A 16,017-nucleotide genomic window follows, 5' to 3' on the forward strand; every position below is an offset into this window, starting at 1 on the left:
AAATTATAATTGCAAAGCTTTGTGATATGGTTATTACTGAAAACTCCATCCGTAGTAACAAATACTGACCTGAAGTCTCATTATAAAGAGTGAGTAACATTGCAGTAGTAATATTCTGTATGTTGAAAACACCACCCTTAAGTCTTGAGGCTTAAAGCTCTCACTGCTCTCCATATGGTCACAGTAACAGACAAGGAGGCCGCTATCTCTCTTTAGCTGTAATTACGATGTAAAGTAAATGTTTTTCTTTGTCTCTGCCTATTCAAGAAGGCACAGCCCTGATGCTTACCCACACCCTTGAGTTATGGCCTCATCTCACAGTAAAGCCTTGTATCTAGAACCCCACCCCCTCGGGAAACTTGTAAAAGTAAGGACTTCTGTGAGTTCTCTGTACTCTTTCTTCTAATCCATCCTTTTTATGGTGGCTGGCGTTATCAAGAAGACATGTTTACCTGAAATCCGTCTTAGCAGCTGTATCAGCCACCATCCTTATCCAACAGTTGTCACTACCGTCCACGGCTGGGTTCCATGAAGAGAAGCCAGACACAAGAACCTGCTAGCCTAGAGTAAGTAAGGGGACAGTGAGGAGTAAATAGCAGAGAACAGTTCTTTCTGGAGGCCCCTGGGTGGACCTCAGAGCATCAGTGGGGTCCCCACACATGGACCAGGGGGAACAGAACACCGGAAAGAAGGAAACAGCATTAGGGCAGCCCTTGGAGAGTGGGAGCAGGCAGCCTGGGAGCAGAGAATTCTCTCATGTGCCCAGGCAGATGCACAGCAGAGGCCAACTATTCTGTTGCTGCTTAGACTGCATCACCAGTCATAGGTTTACAAGGTGCTAATCTGTTGTTGGTTTTTGTTTGTGTGTTTGTTTGGTAGATACTGGCACAGTATGGGCTGTGTGGCAGAAGTGACAGTGTTGCTCAGGCCTCCGTTGTTTAAAGATCATTCTGTCAGTGTTAAGCTGTTTCCTGATGCAAAGCACAACAGGAGTCACACTGTAGCTTGGGTTAAACATAGTAGGATACATGATAGAATATTTTCTTTGAATCTTGCTAAATGTTAGTGGACTAAATATTGTAACTAAAGATCTTGATAACTGTTTTGTTATATATCATTTTACTATGTTAAAGTAGAAACACTTCTTTTAATTTAGACAGAAGAGAGTTGATGGTGAATGTTCTTATGTGTATGTTTGTCTTATTGGTTGACAAATGAAACACTGATTGGCCAGGCAGGATGATAGGTAGGACTAGGAGACAAGGATGCCAGGAAGTGACACAGATGGACAGAAACTGCCACTACCTAACCATAGTGGTCTGGAGGTCTGTACAGAGGGCAGGAAGTGGTGTAGCTGGGCAGAAAGAGAATATAAGCAGGGACAAACAGGAAATCGCTCTCTTCTCTGAGGAGATGCTGAGCAGATGCGATGTAGACCCCAATGGAGGAATAGGCCCGAGCCCTTTCTCTGATAAGATAAGACCACATGGAAAAACTGAGATTATTAGAAATGGGTTAATTTAGACAGAGCTAGCCAATAAGAAACCATAGCCAGCAGCCAACAGTATTTATAATGAATGTAGCGTCTGTATGTTTCTTTGGGGCAGAGAAGGGCAGGGGGACCTATCTAGCCTAGAAAGCTCATGTTACATATACTGGTTTTGAATTTGGCATACCCAAATTCTATGTTGTTTCCTAGCAACCAAAGCATTACAGGGACCATCGAAATGGCACATGTGGGTTAGGGTTAAGTCCTTCTGCTTGTTCCCACAAGAAGTCACTGACCCAGGAGACAAGAAGCAGCCACATGAGGGTGGTCTGTGTCCCTGGGGATGCTGTGATTAGAAAGTAGTTCTCATGCCATGCAGTTTCTCATGCCAGGTTCATTTTAACATTAATATAAGCAGAGAAGCAGCACATCTCACAGCTCCAGGGGGCTCTGACCTGCAGAAGCCACAAAGCTTGTTCAGGAGGGGAAAAGGACAATGCCTGGGATTCTCAGGGACCATCTCACTTCCCCAATTTCACTCTCACTCAAGTCCGAACAAGCAAGTCTAATTCGTCCATGTGAGGGAATGGACTTCTCAATCGTAGATGGAAATTTCACCGGGCTAATTTTCTAATTTTCTGTCTTTCTTTCTTTCTTTTTTTTTTTTGGTTTTTCCGAGACAGGGTTTTTCTGTGCCTTTGGAGACTGTCCTGGAACTAGCTCTTGTAGACTAGGCTGGTCTCGAACTCACAGAGATCCGACTGCCTCTGCTTCCCAAGTGCTGCTACTAAAGGTGTGCACCAACACCGCCCATCTGTGCTAATTTTGTAATTCATCATTTTGCCTCTGAGGTTCAATTCTTCTTGAGTGGGGAGGCTGTAATGATCTTTCTCAACAAACAAACCACTTTTCATTCAAGTGTCTCAAGAAACTACAGTGAAAAAAACAAAACTAAACTAAACTAAAACTAAAACTAAAACAACAGAGGAGCTCTGAGAGTAGGCCTAGTCTGTGCCTGCAACAGACATTAGGAGGTAATTGCAGAAGGTGAGGGCATCATTCAGAAGGAGTAGGTTCCTCCCCAGGCTTACTGACCTCCAAGACAGGGCAGTGTATGTTCAGTATCCCCAACAGGCTTCTTGTCGTTGCCCAGAGCCTCATGTAATGTGGGATGTAGAACATCTCTTGGCTCCTCTAGTAAATGTGTTCTTAATGCAATCACCATTTTTCTTTTATAATACAATTCATATTTTATTTCCAATGATTTATTATAGCACTATAGTGTAGCATCAGACTTGTTCCATGCATACGATATTTTCTTTTGTCTATGAGAAACACATTACTGGTTATACACATTATTATATTTTCTGAGCTTCTATATTCTGAGTTCTTTCTAAACATTTGCTTTGATCTGTCTTTCATATTAATGGCATTTATAAAGTATGTGGTGAATTTTGGTTGATTTTATACAACCTGAAACACTAAGAGGATGGATAAAATATCTGTGACCTATGTAGGTGACATCAGAGGCAAAAGAGTACAACTGGCCATTTCATTGATAGTGGCAAGTATTAGCATCAAAATTGCGTTTCTTCTACTTGAGATGTTTTTCACAGAAAGATGTCATATTGAATCCCACATGCAGGAAGTTATGTTAGGCAGAAATCAAGATGCTCCAAAGGGCAGGTTGAAAGGGGTCTTGGTTTAGAGCTCAGAGTGCAGGTTTTATTTTATCACTGCTTCTGCATTACTGCATTGTGACTCAGAATTTAACCACTGTGTCTCTCTGTACTGGTGCTTCTTTAACTTTTTATGGGAGGATGTGAACCAAGGTCCACTCAAGCTTATAGGACACCAACTATAGATCAATGTAACAATTCACCAAAGTCCACCACAGTGAGCCAAGGAGTGTATGGGGTTTACCTACAGAGCATAGATAAGATAATACTAAAGAATCATGGGTAATTAAACAGGCACCAAATCACTGCATCCCACCATCAGGAATGACCACATCATGGAAGCTGCATCATGGAGTTTCCCCTGTCAGCCAACCTACAGTGTACTCAATAATCCCCAGGGTCACTAACAGTTGGGAAAGGGCAGAAGGGAATAATGGCTGAAATCCATGATGAGGGTCTTGGATCCTCCCTTCCTCTTCCTCCTGGAAGTGCTGACAACCCTGTTGTCATTCCCTGTCTATCTCTTACTGGTCTACTCCATCCATTGCCAAGGTGACCAGGAGAACTCTCTACCCCAAGTTCATGGTCATTTCCTGCCTGGAAGAGAAAGCCACAGACACAACTGGGATCCACATGTGCTAGAATGCAGTCTACCGCTGAGCTACCTCCCAGTCCTTCAGCTGTGCCTTGAGTGTGAAACCCACAGTGTCCAGTTCTCCTCTCCAGGGAGTAACTGTGCCTTTCTTCCTCTGGGGCTTCTCCATCCTGGGAAAGAAGAGTGCAGCATTGAATGTCTCTTAGATAGTCTTCTATTTATTTGTTTGTTTGTTTGTCTTGTTTTTCGAGACAGGGTTTCTTTTTATTTCTATTTTTTAAATTTTAATTTAAATTAAAAACAAGTTTGCTTCACATGTAAATCCTAGCTCACTCTCCCCTCCCCTCCTCTCCTGCCTACATTCAACCCTCCCTCAACCACTTCTCCAATCCCCACTCCACTCTCCAAGGAGAGTGAGGCCCTTGGTGGGGGAATCTCAAAAGTCTGTCATATGATCTGGGGCAGGTACTAGACCTCCCCCATGTGTCCAGACAGAGACAGCATCCCTCTACATGGAATGGGCTCCCAAAGTCCATTTGAATGACAGAGCTAAATGCTGATTTATTGACCAAGGCCCCAAAGGATGCTGAGGCCTCCTCACTGACACCCACGTTCATGGGGTCTGGATTAGTCCTATGCTGGCTTCTCAGCTATCAGTCTGGGGTCTATGAGCTCCCCTTGTTCAGGTCAGATGATTCTGTGGGTTTCACCCACCAAGTCATAACCTCTTTGTTCATCAATCCTCCTTCTCTGCAACTGGGTTCCAGGAGTTCAGTTCAGTGTTTAGCTGTGGGTGTCTGACTATGCTTCCTTCAGCCACTGGATGAAGGCTCTAGGATGGCACACCAGGAAGTTGTCAATCACGTTATAGGGAAGAGCATTTAAGGTAGCCTCTCCACTATTGGTTAGATTGCCAGTTGGTGTCATCCTTGTAGGCCTCTGGACATCTCACTAGTACCAGATCTCTCTTCAAACCTTTAATGACTCCTTCTATTATGGTATCTCTCATCCTTCTCTCTTCTATTCTTCTCTCCACTCAACTTTCCTGCTCTCCCATGTCCTCCTCTCTCCTCCTCTTCACCCCCTGTCTTTCTCCCAGCTTCCTCATTCCTCCCCCCATGCTCCCAATCCCCTCAGAAGATTCTGTCCTGTTCCCCTTCTCTGGGTTACCGGGCATATCATTCTTAGGATCCTCCCTGTTTCCCAGGCTTTCTGGCTGGGGATTGCAGGCTGGCACTCCCCTGTTTCAGGCCTAAAATCCATATATGAGTGAGTACATGCCATCTCCTCAACATAAATCCAGCCACACCGAACCTCTTATAAGAGAAAGTGGGAGGTACCCTTGAACAAATTGGTACAGGAGACCGCTTCCTGAACATAACACCAGTAGCATAAACACTGAGATCGACAATTAACAAATGGGACCTCCTGAAACTAAGAAGCTTCTGTAAGGCAAAGGACACAGTCAACAAGACAAAAAGGCAGCCCACAGAATGGGAAAAGATATTCACTAACCCCGCATCTGACAGAGGATTGATCTCCAAAATTTACAAAGAACTCAGGAAGCAAGTCTCCAAAACACCAAAGGATCCAATTAGAAAGTGGGGCACAGAACTAAATAGAGAATTCTCAATAGGGGAGTTTAAAATGACTGAGAGACACTTGAGAAAGTGCTCAATATCCTTAGCCATCAGGGAAATGCATGTCAAAACAACTCTGAGATACCATCTTACTCCTGTCAGAATGGCTAAACTCAAAAACACCAATGACAGTTTATATTGGAGAGGATGTGGAGAGAGGGTAACACTCCTCCACTGCTGGTGGGAGTGCCAACTCATAACAGCTACTTTGGAAATCAGTATGGAAATTCCTCAGGAAAATGGGAGTCAGTCTACCACAAGATCCAGCAATTCCACTCTTAGAGATATATCCAAAAGATGCACATTCATACAACAAGGACATCTGTTCCACTATGTTCATAGCAGCATTATTTATAATAGCCAGAACCTGGAAGCAACCTAGAGTGGATCAGCTGAATAGTGGATAGAGAAAATGTGGTACATTTACATAATGGAGTACTACTCAGCAGAAAAAAACAGTGGAATCTTGAAATTTTCAGGCAAATGGATGAAACTAGAAGAAACCATCCTGAGTGAGGTAACCCAGACTTAGATAGTCTTCTAACCTGTCCTGGTGTCCATGGGCTGCCAGGCAGTGCGTCTTCCAGATTCTCTCAGTGTTTCCCAGGTTGTAGGAAAAGACCCAGGCTGCCTTCCCTTGGTTTCTCTTTCTGTGGACACTTGGGGATTTATTTCTCCATGTCTTAAATTCCTGTTCCTCATTTATGGGTTACATCTCTCATTTTTTCATTGTTACTCTCTTTTCCATATATTTTAGGTGAATTGGAAGAATTGGAGCCCTGTGTCTGGTGCACTTCTTCAAACACAGGTTCCAGGTATATTCTACAGATAATCATGCACTGTGACAAAGCTTTGATCTTTGAAGTTTATTTCCACTGTGGGGGCACAGTCAAATATCTAATAGATCAACAGTCAACTTCCATCTTCATAGGCCTGAAGCCTACAACTCTCATCATAATTAATTCCTTCATCCTTGGAAGCAAGATGAATAAATTATTAATTATGAACATGTTGTGCATTCTTTTCCATTATCTGAGATCTCTACACAACATAAAAAGTGGCAAAATGTCTGTTTTCCACAAAAGCAGAGCGAAATCTCTGCTACAAATTATTGGTGTTTACTGTTCTAATTTTAAGTCACTTGCTTACTATATCAAAAGAAACAAAAAATATTATTGAAATTTGTCGCTGCCTCTAACTCCTGCACCAGAAGAAGTAACTTTAGAGATCAGAACCACCCCTGGCCTTTGAAGTAGTTACACTGGATCATTGTTAGTAGTTTGGCTCTGGATACTGAGTAAATATTTGCCTATTTAATCCCCAAGACAGCAGAAGTTCAGGACTATTCAAATGTTTGTAAAGAAAATTCAGTTTATTGAGCAGAATGCATGAAGCTGTACAGATGACAACTGTTTGTTCCGTGCACTGGGTGAGGAAGGGCACAGAGGAGACAGCTAGTGACCTTTATCTAGTTTCTCTCATTTCAAATTTCCCGAATCCATCTTAGTGTGTATTATTAAAGAATCAAATTTAATCTGAAAAAGTGGCATTGTTCTTGATTTTAAATAGTATGCTCAACCAATACCTTGGAGACACAACTGGCACTCTCTCATGCCAAGCAGAGTAGAACTCTCACTATTGGAAATAGAGTTGACGAGAAAGTTGGCATTTTGTATGACTTGGTAGCTTCCTTCCTAGGCTGATCCTTAGTGTGCTGCTGTGGGGTTCGGATGGTGTTGTGTCCAAGAATGTGCACAGCTCCCTGAGCTGATGACTTCCTAAGACAACACTCAGATGGATATGTTCATTTGGGTCAATTTCATTTTAATGTCTCTTTGCTTGCCCGTGACCTTTTACTTTAAGATGGAAAAGGGTTGGGAGAGAGGAAGGCAAAATTAGGAAAGTTGTTCACATGAGCTTTATTTATACTTAAAAATGTTGATTTATGGGTTGTCTTATGTAGGTCAAATTGTTGTGAAGATACACCATGACCACAGCAACTCTGACAAAGGAAAAGCATTTAGTTGGGATGACTTTCTTTTTCAGAGGCTCAGTCAATTATCATCTCGGCAGGCAAAGAGTAGCATGCAGGCAGACACGGTACTGGTTGCATCTTGAATTCAGGCAACAGGAAATAGACTCTCTCACTAGGAGTAGATTGAGTGTAGAAAACCTCAAAGCCCACCCCCACAGTGACACAATTCCTTCAACAAAGCTACACTTCCCAATAATACCACACCCTTTGGGGGTCATTTCCTTTCAAACCACCACCTGGATCCATGTCCATGTCCAAATAATACCTGGTATTCTTGACTGTTCAGTGGGTCTTGAATACCACCACAAAAACAAGGAGGCCTCAGCTCAGAAAGGAATGCACTCACTTATTTCCTCACACTGGTCTGGGTAGTGAGTATGCTGAAAGTTTTCCTGAAGTCACACCATTGAGAACACAAGGGATCCAAGTTCATTACTACTTCCATCTTTGCATCTGGACCAAGCCCTTTCCCTGTGGAGGAGATAACAATGCTGTTGCCCATAACTTTCTTTCTTTCTTTCTTTCTTTCTTTCTTTCTTTCTTTCTTTCTTTCTTTCTTTCTTTCTTTTTACAAGACAGGGTTTCTCTGTATTGTTTTAGAGGCTGTCGGTTCAGCCCGGCCTTGAACTCACAGAGATCCGCCTGCCTCTGCCTCCTGAGTGCTGGGATTAAAGGCGTGCACCACCACCGCCCGGCTTCCCCATAACTTTCGTGTGGCTTTACTTTACCTGGCTATGAAGATGAACAAAAAAAATCCCAACTTATCCCACAGCTGTTTGGGATATTTGTTTACACTGAGTGAAGATGTGTCTATGTTTTGCCTCACTTGCCTAAGGCATAGATTGCATTAGTAAAGATCTAAATGGCCAGTAGCTAAGCAGGAGAGAATAGGTGGGACTTCTGAGCACAGGGAGGAACTCAGGGATAGTATCTGGTCGGGTAGGAAAATCCACTGAGACACAGAGGAAGTTGGACTTACAGAGGAGAGGTAAAGAACCATGTTGCAGAAAGTAGACTGATAGAAGCAGGTTAATTTAAGTTGTAAGAGCTAGTTGGGAACAAGCCTAAGATAATGGGAAAGTTTTCATAATTATAATAAGTCTGTGTCATCATTCAGGGAATGGTGGACCACAGAAAGTCCAACAAGTAATACCTGACACACACAAAACTGGCCTGAACATTTACTCTGGGTGTAGACCACAAAACGGGCAGGGTTTTAAAGTTATGTTTCTCATATAAAATGATGATCAGCATATTGATCTTCTATTCATTTTCTTATGCTAGGAAAGGACTTAAATAAGTAACTTTAAAGAAATAAAAGAAAAAAACCTGGGTGCTGTGCATGGTGGCATATGTCTTTAACCCTAACATTCAGGAGGCAGAAGAGTTCAAGGACACCCTACTCTACACAGGAATTTCCAGAACAGCCAGGATTGCACAGTGAAATCATGTCCCAGACAAAAACTAAACCAATGGTCTGAAATACTACATAATTTATAATACTATCAATTAAGTCTAGAAAAGGAAACTGACGAAGTGAAGTTGTGTCACGATAAATACTAAGAGATTCATTTTGTGGGAAGGTCTACACAAAATAATTTTATGTGAAAAAGGCTATAGAAAATGGTAAATGGGCATAAAACAATTTAATTTTAAAAGACTGTTGATTTATAGTCATGTCTTATTTCAAATCACTTTGTTTTTCTTTATATTGCTCTTATTCAAGATGAAATAAAATGAGCTTCCCATTTTGAAGGGGTGTGGTTCTTTGTGAGCCAAGTCTTTAAACAGTCTCATTTCATTGTTCTCTATATACCAGAACATCCCTATTCAAACATTAGAATAAGACAAAAATTATTTTAAAGTTTGTGGATCAATAAGAATTTCCTGCTTTGCACACAGCTCAAAGGGTGGAGCCCCCACACCACTAGAGGATGACGGGAGTTAAAGGATGCTTAAATATGGTGACCGGGTTGCTCTGGACAGCTGCTGAGCTGATTCCCAGGCAACATGAAGGTTCTCCTCATCCTGGGGTTTCTCTTGCTGTCTGTCACTGTCCAGGCCAAGGTCTACAGTCGATGTGAGTTTGCCAGAACTCTGAAAAGTCATGGAATGGATGGCTACAGGGGAATCAGCCTGGCAAACTGTAAGTCTCCTCTTCTTGATCCCTCCAGATAACACCCCCTGAAGAGCAGGTACAAGAAGGAACAAGAGAGCAGAGAGGGAGCTGGAGTCAATAAGTGTCCAGGATCCCTGTTTGATTTGGTTTGATTAAAAACCTCAATGTTTGTCTTCTTCTTCAGAGATACTTTGGTGAGGGCATGGGCGGGGCCATCTGTGCCAGGCTAAGACAATAGGACCAGAGGTGCTCTTGGAGTGTCAATGGGTTTTTCAGTTGCTACAGACACAATAGCCCACAAGGGGCTGAGAGAAGATGGAAGGACTCACTCATTCAGAACTTGAGTTCTGAAAGCCTGAAGTGACTGGTATCTGTCTTCATTTCTCTTACCATGGCAGGGACCTTTTGAGAGAATATTTTTAAATGCATTGAACTTCCTATATAGGGCAGAAGGATCCTACTTCCCCCTAGTTGCTGATTAAATGAGGTCCTCTGGATTGAGAATGAAATGATTTTGTGTACTTCTCCACTCTGGGATGGTTTTATATTCTGCATAATGGAAGACAAGGATGAGGGAATGTTGTTCATGGCTGACTCCACCTATGTCATAACTAGTATGCTTTTCAGTTTCATTTAAGATGCCTAATGCTCTATAACTCATTGTCCATGAATGTGTGAACAGACAAATGTATGTGTGGATGGATGGATGGATGGATGGATGGATGGATGGATGGATGGATGGATGGATGGATGGGTGGGTGGATGGATGGATGGATGGATGGAAGGGTGGGTGGGTGGGTAGGTGGGTGAGTGGGTAGGTGAGTGGGTGGATAGAATGATGGATGGATGGAACTGCCAAAAAGCTTTTCTTGTTCTAATGTTTTCCCTATCAATATTCCTTTATCATTTGTGATAATGCACAATTCTGGAATCCAAAAATAATGTAACACTGAGGCAGGAGACTGCATGTTCTGTGCCGAAGTAGGATACTTAGTGACACAGAAAAGAAAAAATAATTCTAACAGGAAAATTCTTGTTGCTTATGAGAACATGTCTGAGGAAATCCTCATTTTTCTCATTGGAACATCTTTATTAGCTAGCATATGTATTTGATATTAATGTATAACATCCACCAAACAACTATTTGTGAGTCTATTTTAGGCAGAGATATCTCAAGAATAGATGGGGAGAGAAAAGCAATTATTAAAATAGCTATTTTTAATTTGGGAAGTAGAAGGCATGGTTTCACTGTATAGCACTGGCAGGCCTGGAACTTGCATGTAGACCTGATTGTTTTCAAACTCACACAAATGTATTAGCCTCTGCCTCCCAGCTGCTGGGATTAAAATGAGCATGATTATGACCAGTTCATCTATTTGAGTTTTTTGTTTGTTTGTTTTTTTGGGACAGGGTTTCTCTGTATTGTTTTGGAGGCTGTCCTGAAACTGGCTCTGTAGACAAGGCTGGCCTCGAACTCACAGAGATCCTCCTGCCTTTGCCTCCCAAGTGCTGGGATTAAAGGCATGCGCCACTAACGCCTGGCTTCTATTTGAGTATTTTAAAAGAACCTAATCCTGTTTATTCTCAACACAAGCAGATTTGTCCTCCAAGAGATTCTCTTTGGACACATGAAAATCACTTGCTAACTAGGTACAGCAGTTCCACCTACTTGAAAAGTGGAGGCAGGAGGATTAACTGAGACCAGAAACTACTCAGAGTAACACAGCCAGACCTGGCTTGAGCTAGTGGTACCATATTTTATAATTTAATCATATGGTTGTATTGATAAAGTAAATTACTTGTAAAATACAGCAAGATCAAAGAGCTAATTTTGGTATCCAATACACATCGTTTACTGTTGCTGTATATTATGAATATTGCTTTTCTTTTTAGGGGTGTGTTTGGCTCAGCATGAGAGTGGCTTTAACACAGGAGCCACAAACTACAACCCTGGATCTCGAAGCACCGACTATGGGATATTTCAGATCAATAGCAAATACTGGTGTAATGATGGCAAAACCCCAGGAGCAGTGAATGCCTGTGGGATACCCTGCAGCGGTAAGACAAGGGAGGTTTATAGGAACAGCAAACAACCTACCTACTCCTATGTGCAAAAGCAGAGATTCTGTGCAGGAGACATAACACTAAAGGGAGCACCAGGAGCCTGGGGAGACTGTCTTGACTGCTAGAAAGTCATTGTCATTCACATCAAATTTAGACAAGGAAGACATTAGGCTTAGGGCATACATAGCCTAATAGAATGCCCTAACTACCAATCAGAGGACTCTTCATTTTTATTTCTAAAATCACTGAATGAATAAACAATATAAAGAGAGCCTGGGAAGACAACTCAAACAGAACATTCCCTAAGCCAAGGTTTGACCCTCAGCACCTAAATAAAAGCCGAGTTTGGTAGCATGCATTTGTAAGACCTGCATTGGGGAGTCTGACACAGGCAAATCCATGGGGCTAACTGGTCAACCAGCATAGCCTAATCTGTAAGCCAGTTCCAATGGAAGACCGTATCTCAGAAACAATGTATACTACTTCTAGGGAATAACTAATGGGGCTTTCCTCTGATTTATACCTACACAAACATACTTGTGCAGGTTCACTGGTGCACATACCACCACACAGAGACACACATGTTAAATTAGTAGAAAATTTAAAAATAAGGAGCTGGTAATATTAAAACTTGGTGGGTTATTTTTTTAACCTATACTCATATGCACACATCCATACATGGACACATACTTAAAATTAATAAAGATAAATATTTCTAAGAGATTATCATTTTATAGCATAGGAAAGTTTCTGTAATATGTACCAATTAATTGTAAATGACCGTATTTATGTTTTGTCCTCAAGATTTCCATTCTAGCTGTTTACTAAGTATAGTTATGGATGGTGTTGTAGAGTCATTTTTGAATGAATTAATTTTACTATAAAGACTTCTTAACATGTACAAATGACGATATTAGTGTAATAAAGACCATATGACAGGGTACCACAAAGTCCTGGCATTTTATTCAACTGGCTTCCATGTGCATGTATTGATGCACTCTTCATGTTGACAGATTTAGAGTTAATTACTAGTATCAAATTTGTTTTTAAACTGTTTAGTTTACAAGTCCAAACCATCTAAGCATTAGATGGGCATTGTATCATCTAACAAAATAGCACTGATTTATGTATTTAAGAAGTTTACTTTTAATAAGAAAAAGAGCAGACAAGGTTTATGTCAGTATTCAGACCTGGGATGGTAGAACGTGAACTCACACCACAATAGAAGTAATATATACTTTTTAGTACATGCATTGAATGGTCAATGTTGTTACAAATTTCAAGAGAAAGTAAATTATGGAATATTCCTTGCATCCCACTTGGCCTATGTGTAAGGCATTTTACACACTCACCTACAGTCACTGGAAGGCAGTAGAGCTACAGGGAAGAGGAACATCACTCCCTGTTGAGTGCTCAGAGAGTTGATGGAACTGAGAACCTTTGGACATTGTTCTTCTAGTCTGTAAATCTGTGCTGTAGGTCCATGTAAAGTTACATCACGGACATGTGTATGCACATAAAAATATGTACAAATTTTACATTTTTTTCAGATTTTACATTTTTACACAAATTAAATTATGCTTGCACAGTTTTATGAAATGGTGATTACTGGAAACTACATCGTAGTAAGAAACATTGACCTGAATTCACATTTTAAACAGTGAATAAAATTGCAGTATCAATATTCTGTATGTTGAAAACACCACTCTTAAGTCTTATTTACTTATTATGTATACAGTGTTCTGCCTGCAGGCTAGAAGAAGCCACAAGATTATACTTGACTGTGAACCACCATATAGTTGCTGGGAATTGACCTCAGGATTCTGGAGAGCAACCATTGCTCTTACACCTGAGCCATCTCTCCAGCCTCAAGTCTTGAGTCTTAAATCACTTGGCTCCTTTTGCTTTACTGGTTATTAATTGTTAGGAAGAGTTTTATTCACATAAGGTTTTTTGCATTTTTGCAATGTTTTCTCTTTTAAAAAATTTTTTTGCTCATTTTACATACCAACCAGGGTCCCCTCCATCCACTTCCTCCTCCACTTCCCCCTCACCCCAAGTCCCATCCACTCCTCAGAAAGTGTAAGGTCTGCTCTGCCATGGAGAGTCAACAAAGGCTGGCACATCAAATTGAGGCAGGGCCAAGCCCCGCCGCTGTGCATCAAGGCTGAACAAGACATCCCACCATAGGAATAGGCTCCAAAAAGCCAGTACATGCACCAAGGATAGATCCCTGTCACACTGCCAAGGGCCCCACACATAGACTAAGTCACACAACTGTCACCCATAAGGCCTGCCTAGTTCAATCCCATGAAGGCTTCACAGTTGTTGGTCTAGAGTCCATGAGCTCCCATGAACTTGGGTCAGCTGTCTCTGTAGGTTTCCTTGTAATCTTGACCCCCACCCTTTGCTCATCTATTCCTTTATTCCTCTCTTTGACTGGACTTCCAGAGCTCAGCCTGGTGCTTGACTGTGGATCGCTGCATCTGCTTCCATTCTTTACAGGATGAAGGTTCTATGATGACAGGGTAGTCAACAATCTGATTACAGGGGAAGGCAGTTCAGGCAGTCTCTCAACTCTCCCTAGTAATCTTAGCTGGGTTCATCCTCATGGATTCCTCAATAGATTCAAGAGACTCTGTCTCCACTAAGCACCAATACATGGACACGTGGAAAATAATCTCTTGTGTACACTGTAAAGTGTCACAGAAGAAAGCAGGCTGGATTTGAAGTGAAATTAGGTTCTATAACAGTACTTGTCATTGCCTTTCAGCTTTGCTCAAGAATGACATCACTCAAGCCATAACATGTGCAAAGAGGATTGCGACAAGTTCACAAGGCCTTAGAGCATGGTATGTTAGAACTTTGGAAGAGGAAACTGCTGGTTGTGTTGACATATGCAGTGAGTCTTTCTAAGGCCCAAGGGTCCTTCTGAGCTCTGCAGGTTCAACTGGGACTGTCACTCCATCATTACTCTTAGGGAATTTCTTCAGATTGTAAGAATCCCCACTCATGACTCCTTCCTTGTCAGGCCTCCATACTATTTGTAGACTCAGTCAACTACTGTACACATGATGTCTCATTGACACTGACCATGCTATACTCCGATTGGTGTTTGGAGAGGATCACACAGTCAGTCATGTAGACAAAGCTCCATTAGAGTAGTAGTGTCTGGGTGATGCTATAGCCTGTGTTTCACACTAGATCTTAGCCCAGAACACAATATTCATTAGTGTCACTGTTACAGTGTTTCCCTCCAAATGTTTGAGTATGTGTGTGACAGAGGAGACAGTTTTAACCGTTTCTCTTCTGTCTCACTTTCCTACACAGGGTGGCATGGAAAGCCTACTGTCAAAACCGAAATCTCAGCCAGTATGTTCGGAACTGCGGAGTCTAATGCTGTGCATTCCCACTTCAGCTCATTCTGTCTCTGTAATATTGGGAAAGGTGACACATCCTCGGATTCCCCTTCAAAGAAGCAGGCCTTAAACAGAAACAGGGACAAAATGGAGACTGCTTCCTAAGAGACTTCATGTTGACAAATGTGTTCCTTTTTTAAGCAAAGCATCATTTTTTGGTTACCCAAGGCAGCAAATGCACTTTGACCGTCACACGCATCTCTATCCATCAGGTCTTCACCTATGATGTAATTCACATTCAGTTTCATCAGAATTAATCTCCACCCCCTCAGTTGGATAGACGTACAACAGACATTTACAGGAGACAGTAGATCTTGGGTAAAATGGCAGCTGTGTGAGCTCCCAGGCCTTGTCTATGGGCTCAGGACCTAGACAGTTAGCACAGCCATTGTGCTGGGCAAGGCGGGTTTGTAAGAAAACAGAACTCTGAGTGGATAGAACTGAGACCCCTCAACTCAGAAACTTGTCACAAATTTGTGACCTTCATAAAACTATATCTTTACAGTGTCAAATTTATACTGCTTAAAAAGGAAATTCTTACCTCATGTCAAAGTCAGTTTTAACTCTTGATAGAATGTTCCCACTCCTTTTGCTGATCATGAGGTATTCAGAGCAGATTAGTGACTGTGGTAGCCCTTAACTTTCTTAAAGTGTCCTCATGCATATGAACTGACTCTGAGACAGATGAGCTTGGATCAGCAAAACTAAGTTTATTGTGAAAAACTACAAAAAGTCATTAAATGATTTCAATGCATTCCTTGTCTTTGTATATTCTTCTATGGTGTCCTTGGGAGAAATTATTTATATGGTGTTAAAAAGCGACATGGTACACTTAATAGGGACTTCGTCCTCACCTATGCTTAGCCAGAACCTACATCCTCACCTACATATAGCTATTACCTATATCCTCACCTACATATAGCCATTACCTACAACCACATCTATATATAACTACCTGGGTATTTCTGGGATAAAAT

At 41.6% G+C, this 16,017-nt stretch overlaps 1 protein-coding gene and 1 long non-coding RNA gene across 2 annotated transcripts; both read left to right on the top strand.

Annotated features, from left to right (window-relative positions):
• Positions 1-376: 376 nt before the first annotated feature.
• Positions 377-6,410, top strand: LOC121143119. The gene is made up of 2 exons (XR_005880230.1): positions 377-566; positions 6,161-6,410. It is a non-coding gene; the product is annotated as an uncharacterized LOC121143119 (long non-coding RNA).
• A 3,037-nt stretch (positions 6,411-9,447) lies between these two features.
• On the top strand, positions 9,448-15,794 carry LOC101844949 (lysozyme C-2-like). Its single transcript, XM_005081493.3, has 4 exons — positions 9,448-9,584; positions 11,451-11,615; positions 14,395-14,473; positions 14,952-15,794. Exons 1-4 carry the CDS (start codon positions 9,449-9,451, stop codon positions 15,016-15,018), a joined length of 447 nt encoding a protein of 148 aa, XP_005081550.2. The 5' UTR covers position 9,448; the 3' UTR covers positions 15,019-15,794.
• Positions 15,795-16,017: the final 223 nt, after the last annotated feature.

The sequence above is a fragment of the Mesocricetus auratus genome, unplaced genomic scaffold (assembly GCF_017639785.1).
Source record: "Mesocricetus auratus isolate SY011 unplaced genomic scaffold, BCM_Maur_2.0 Super-Scaffold_100011, whole genome shotgun sequence".
Lineage (NCBI taxonomy): Eukaryota > Metazoa > Chordata > Mammalia > Rodentia > Cricetidae > Mesocricetus > Mesocricetus auratus.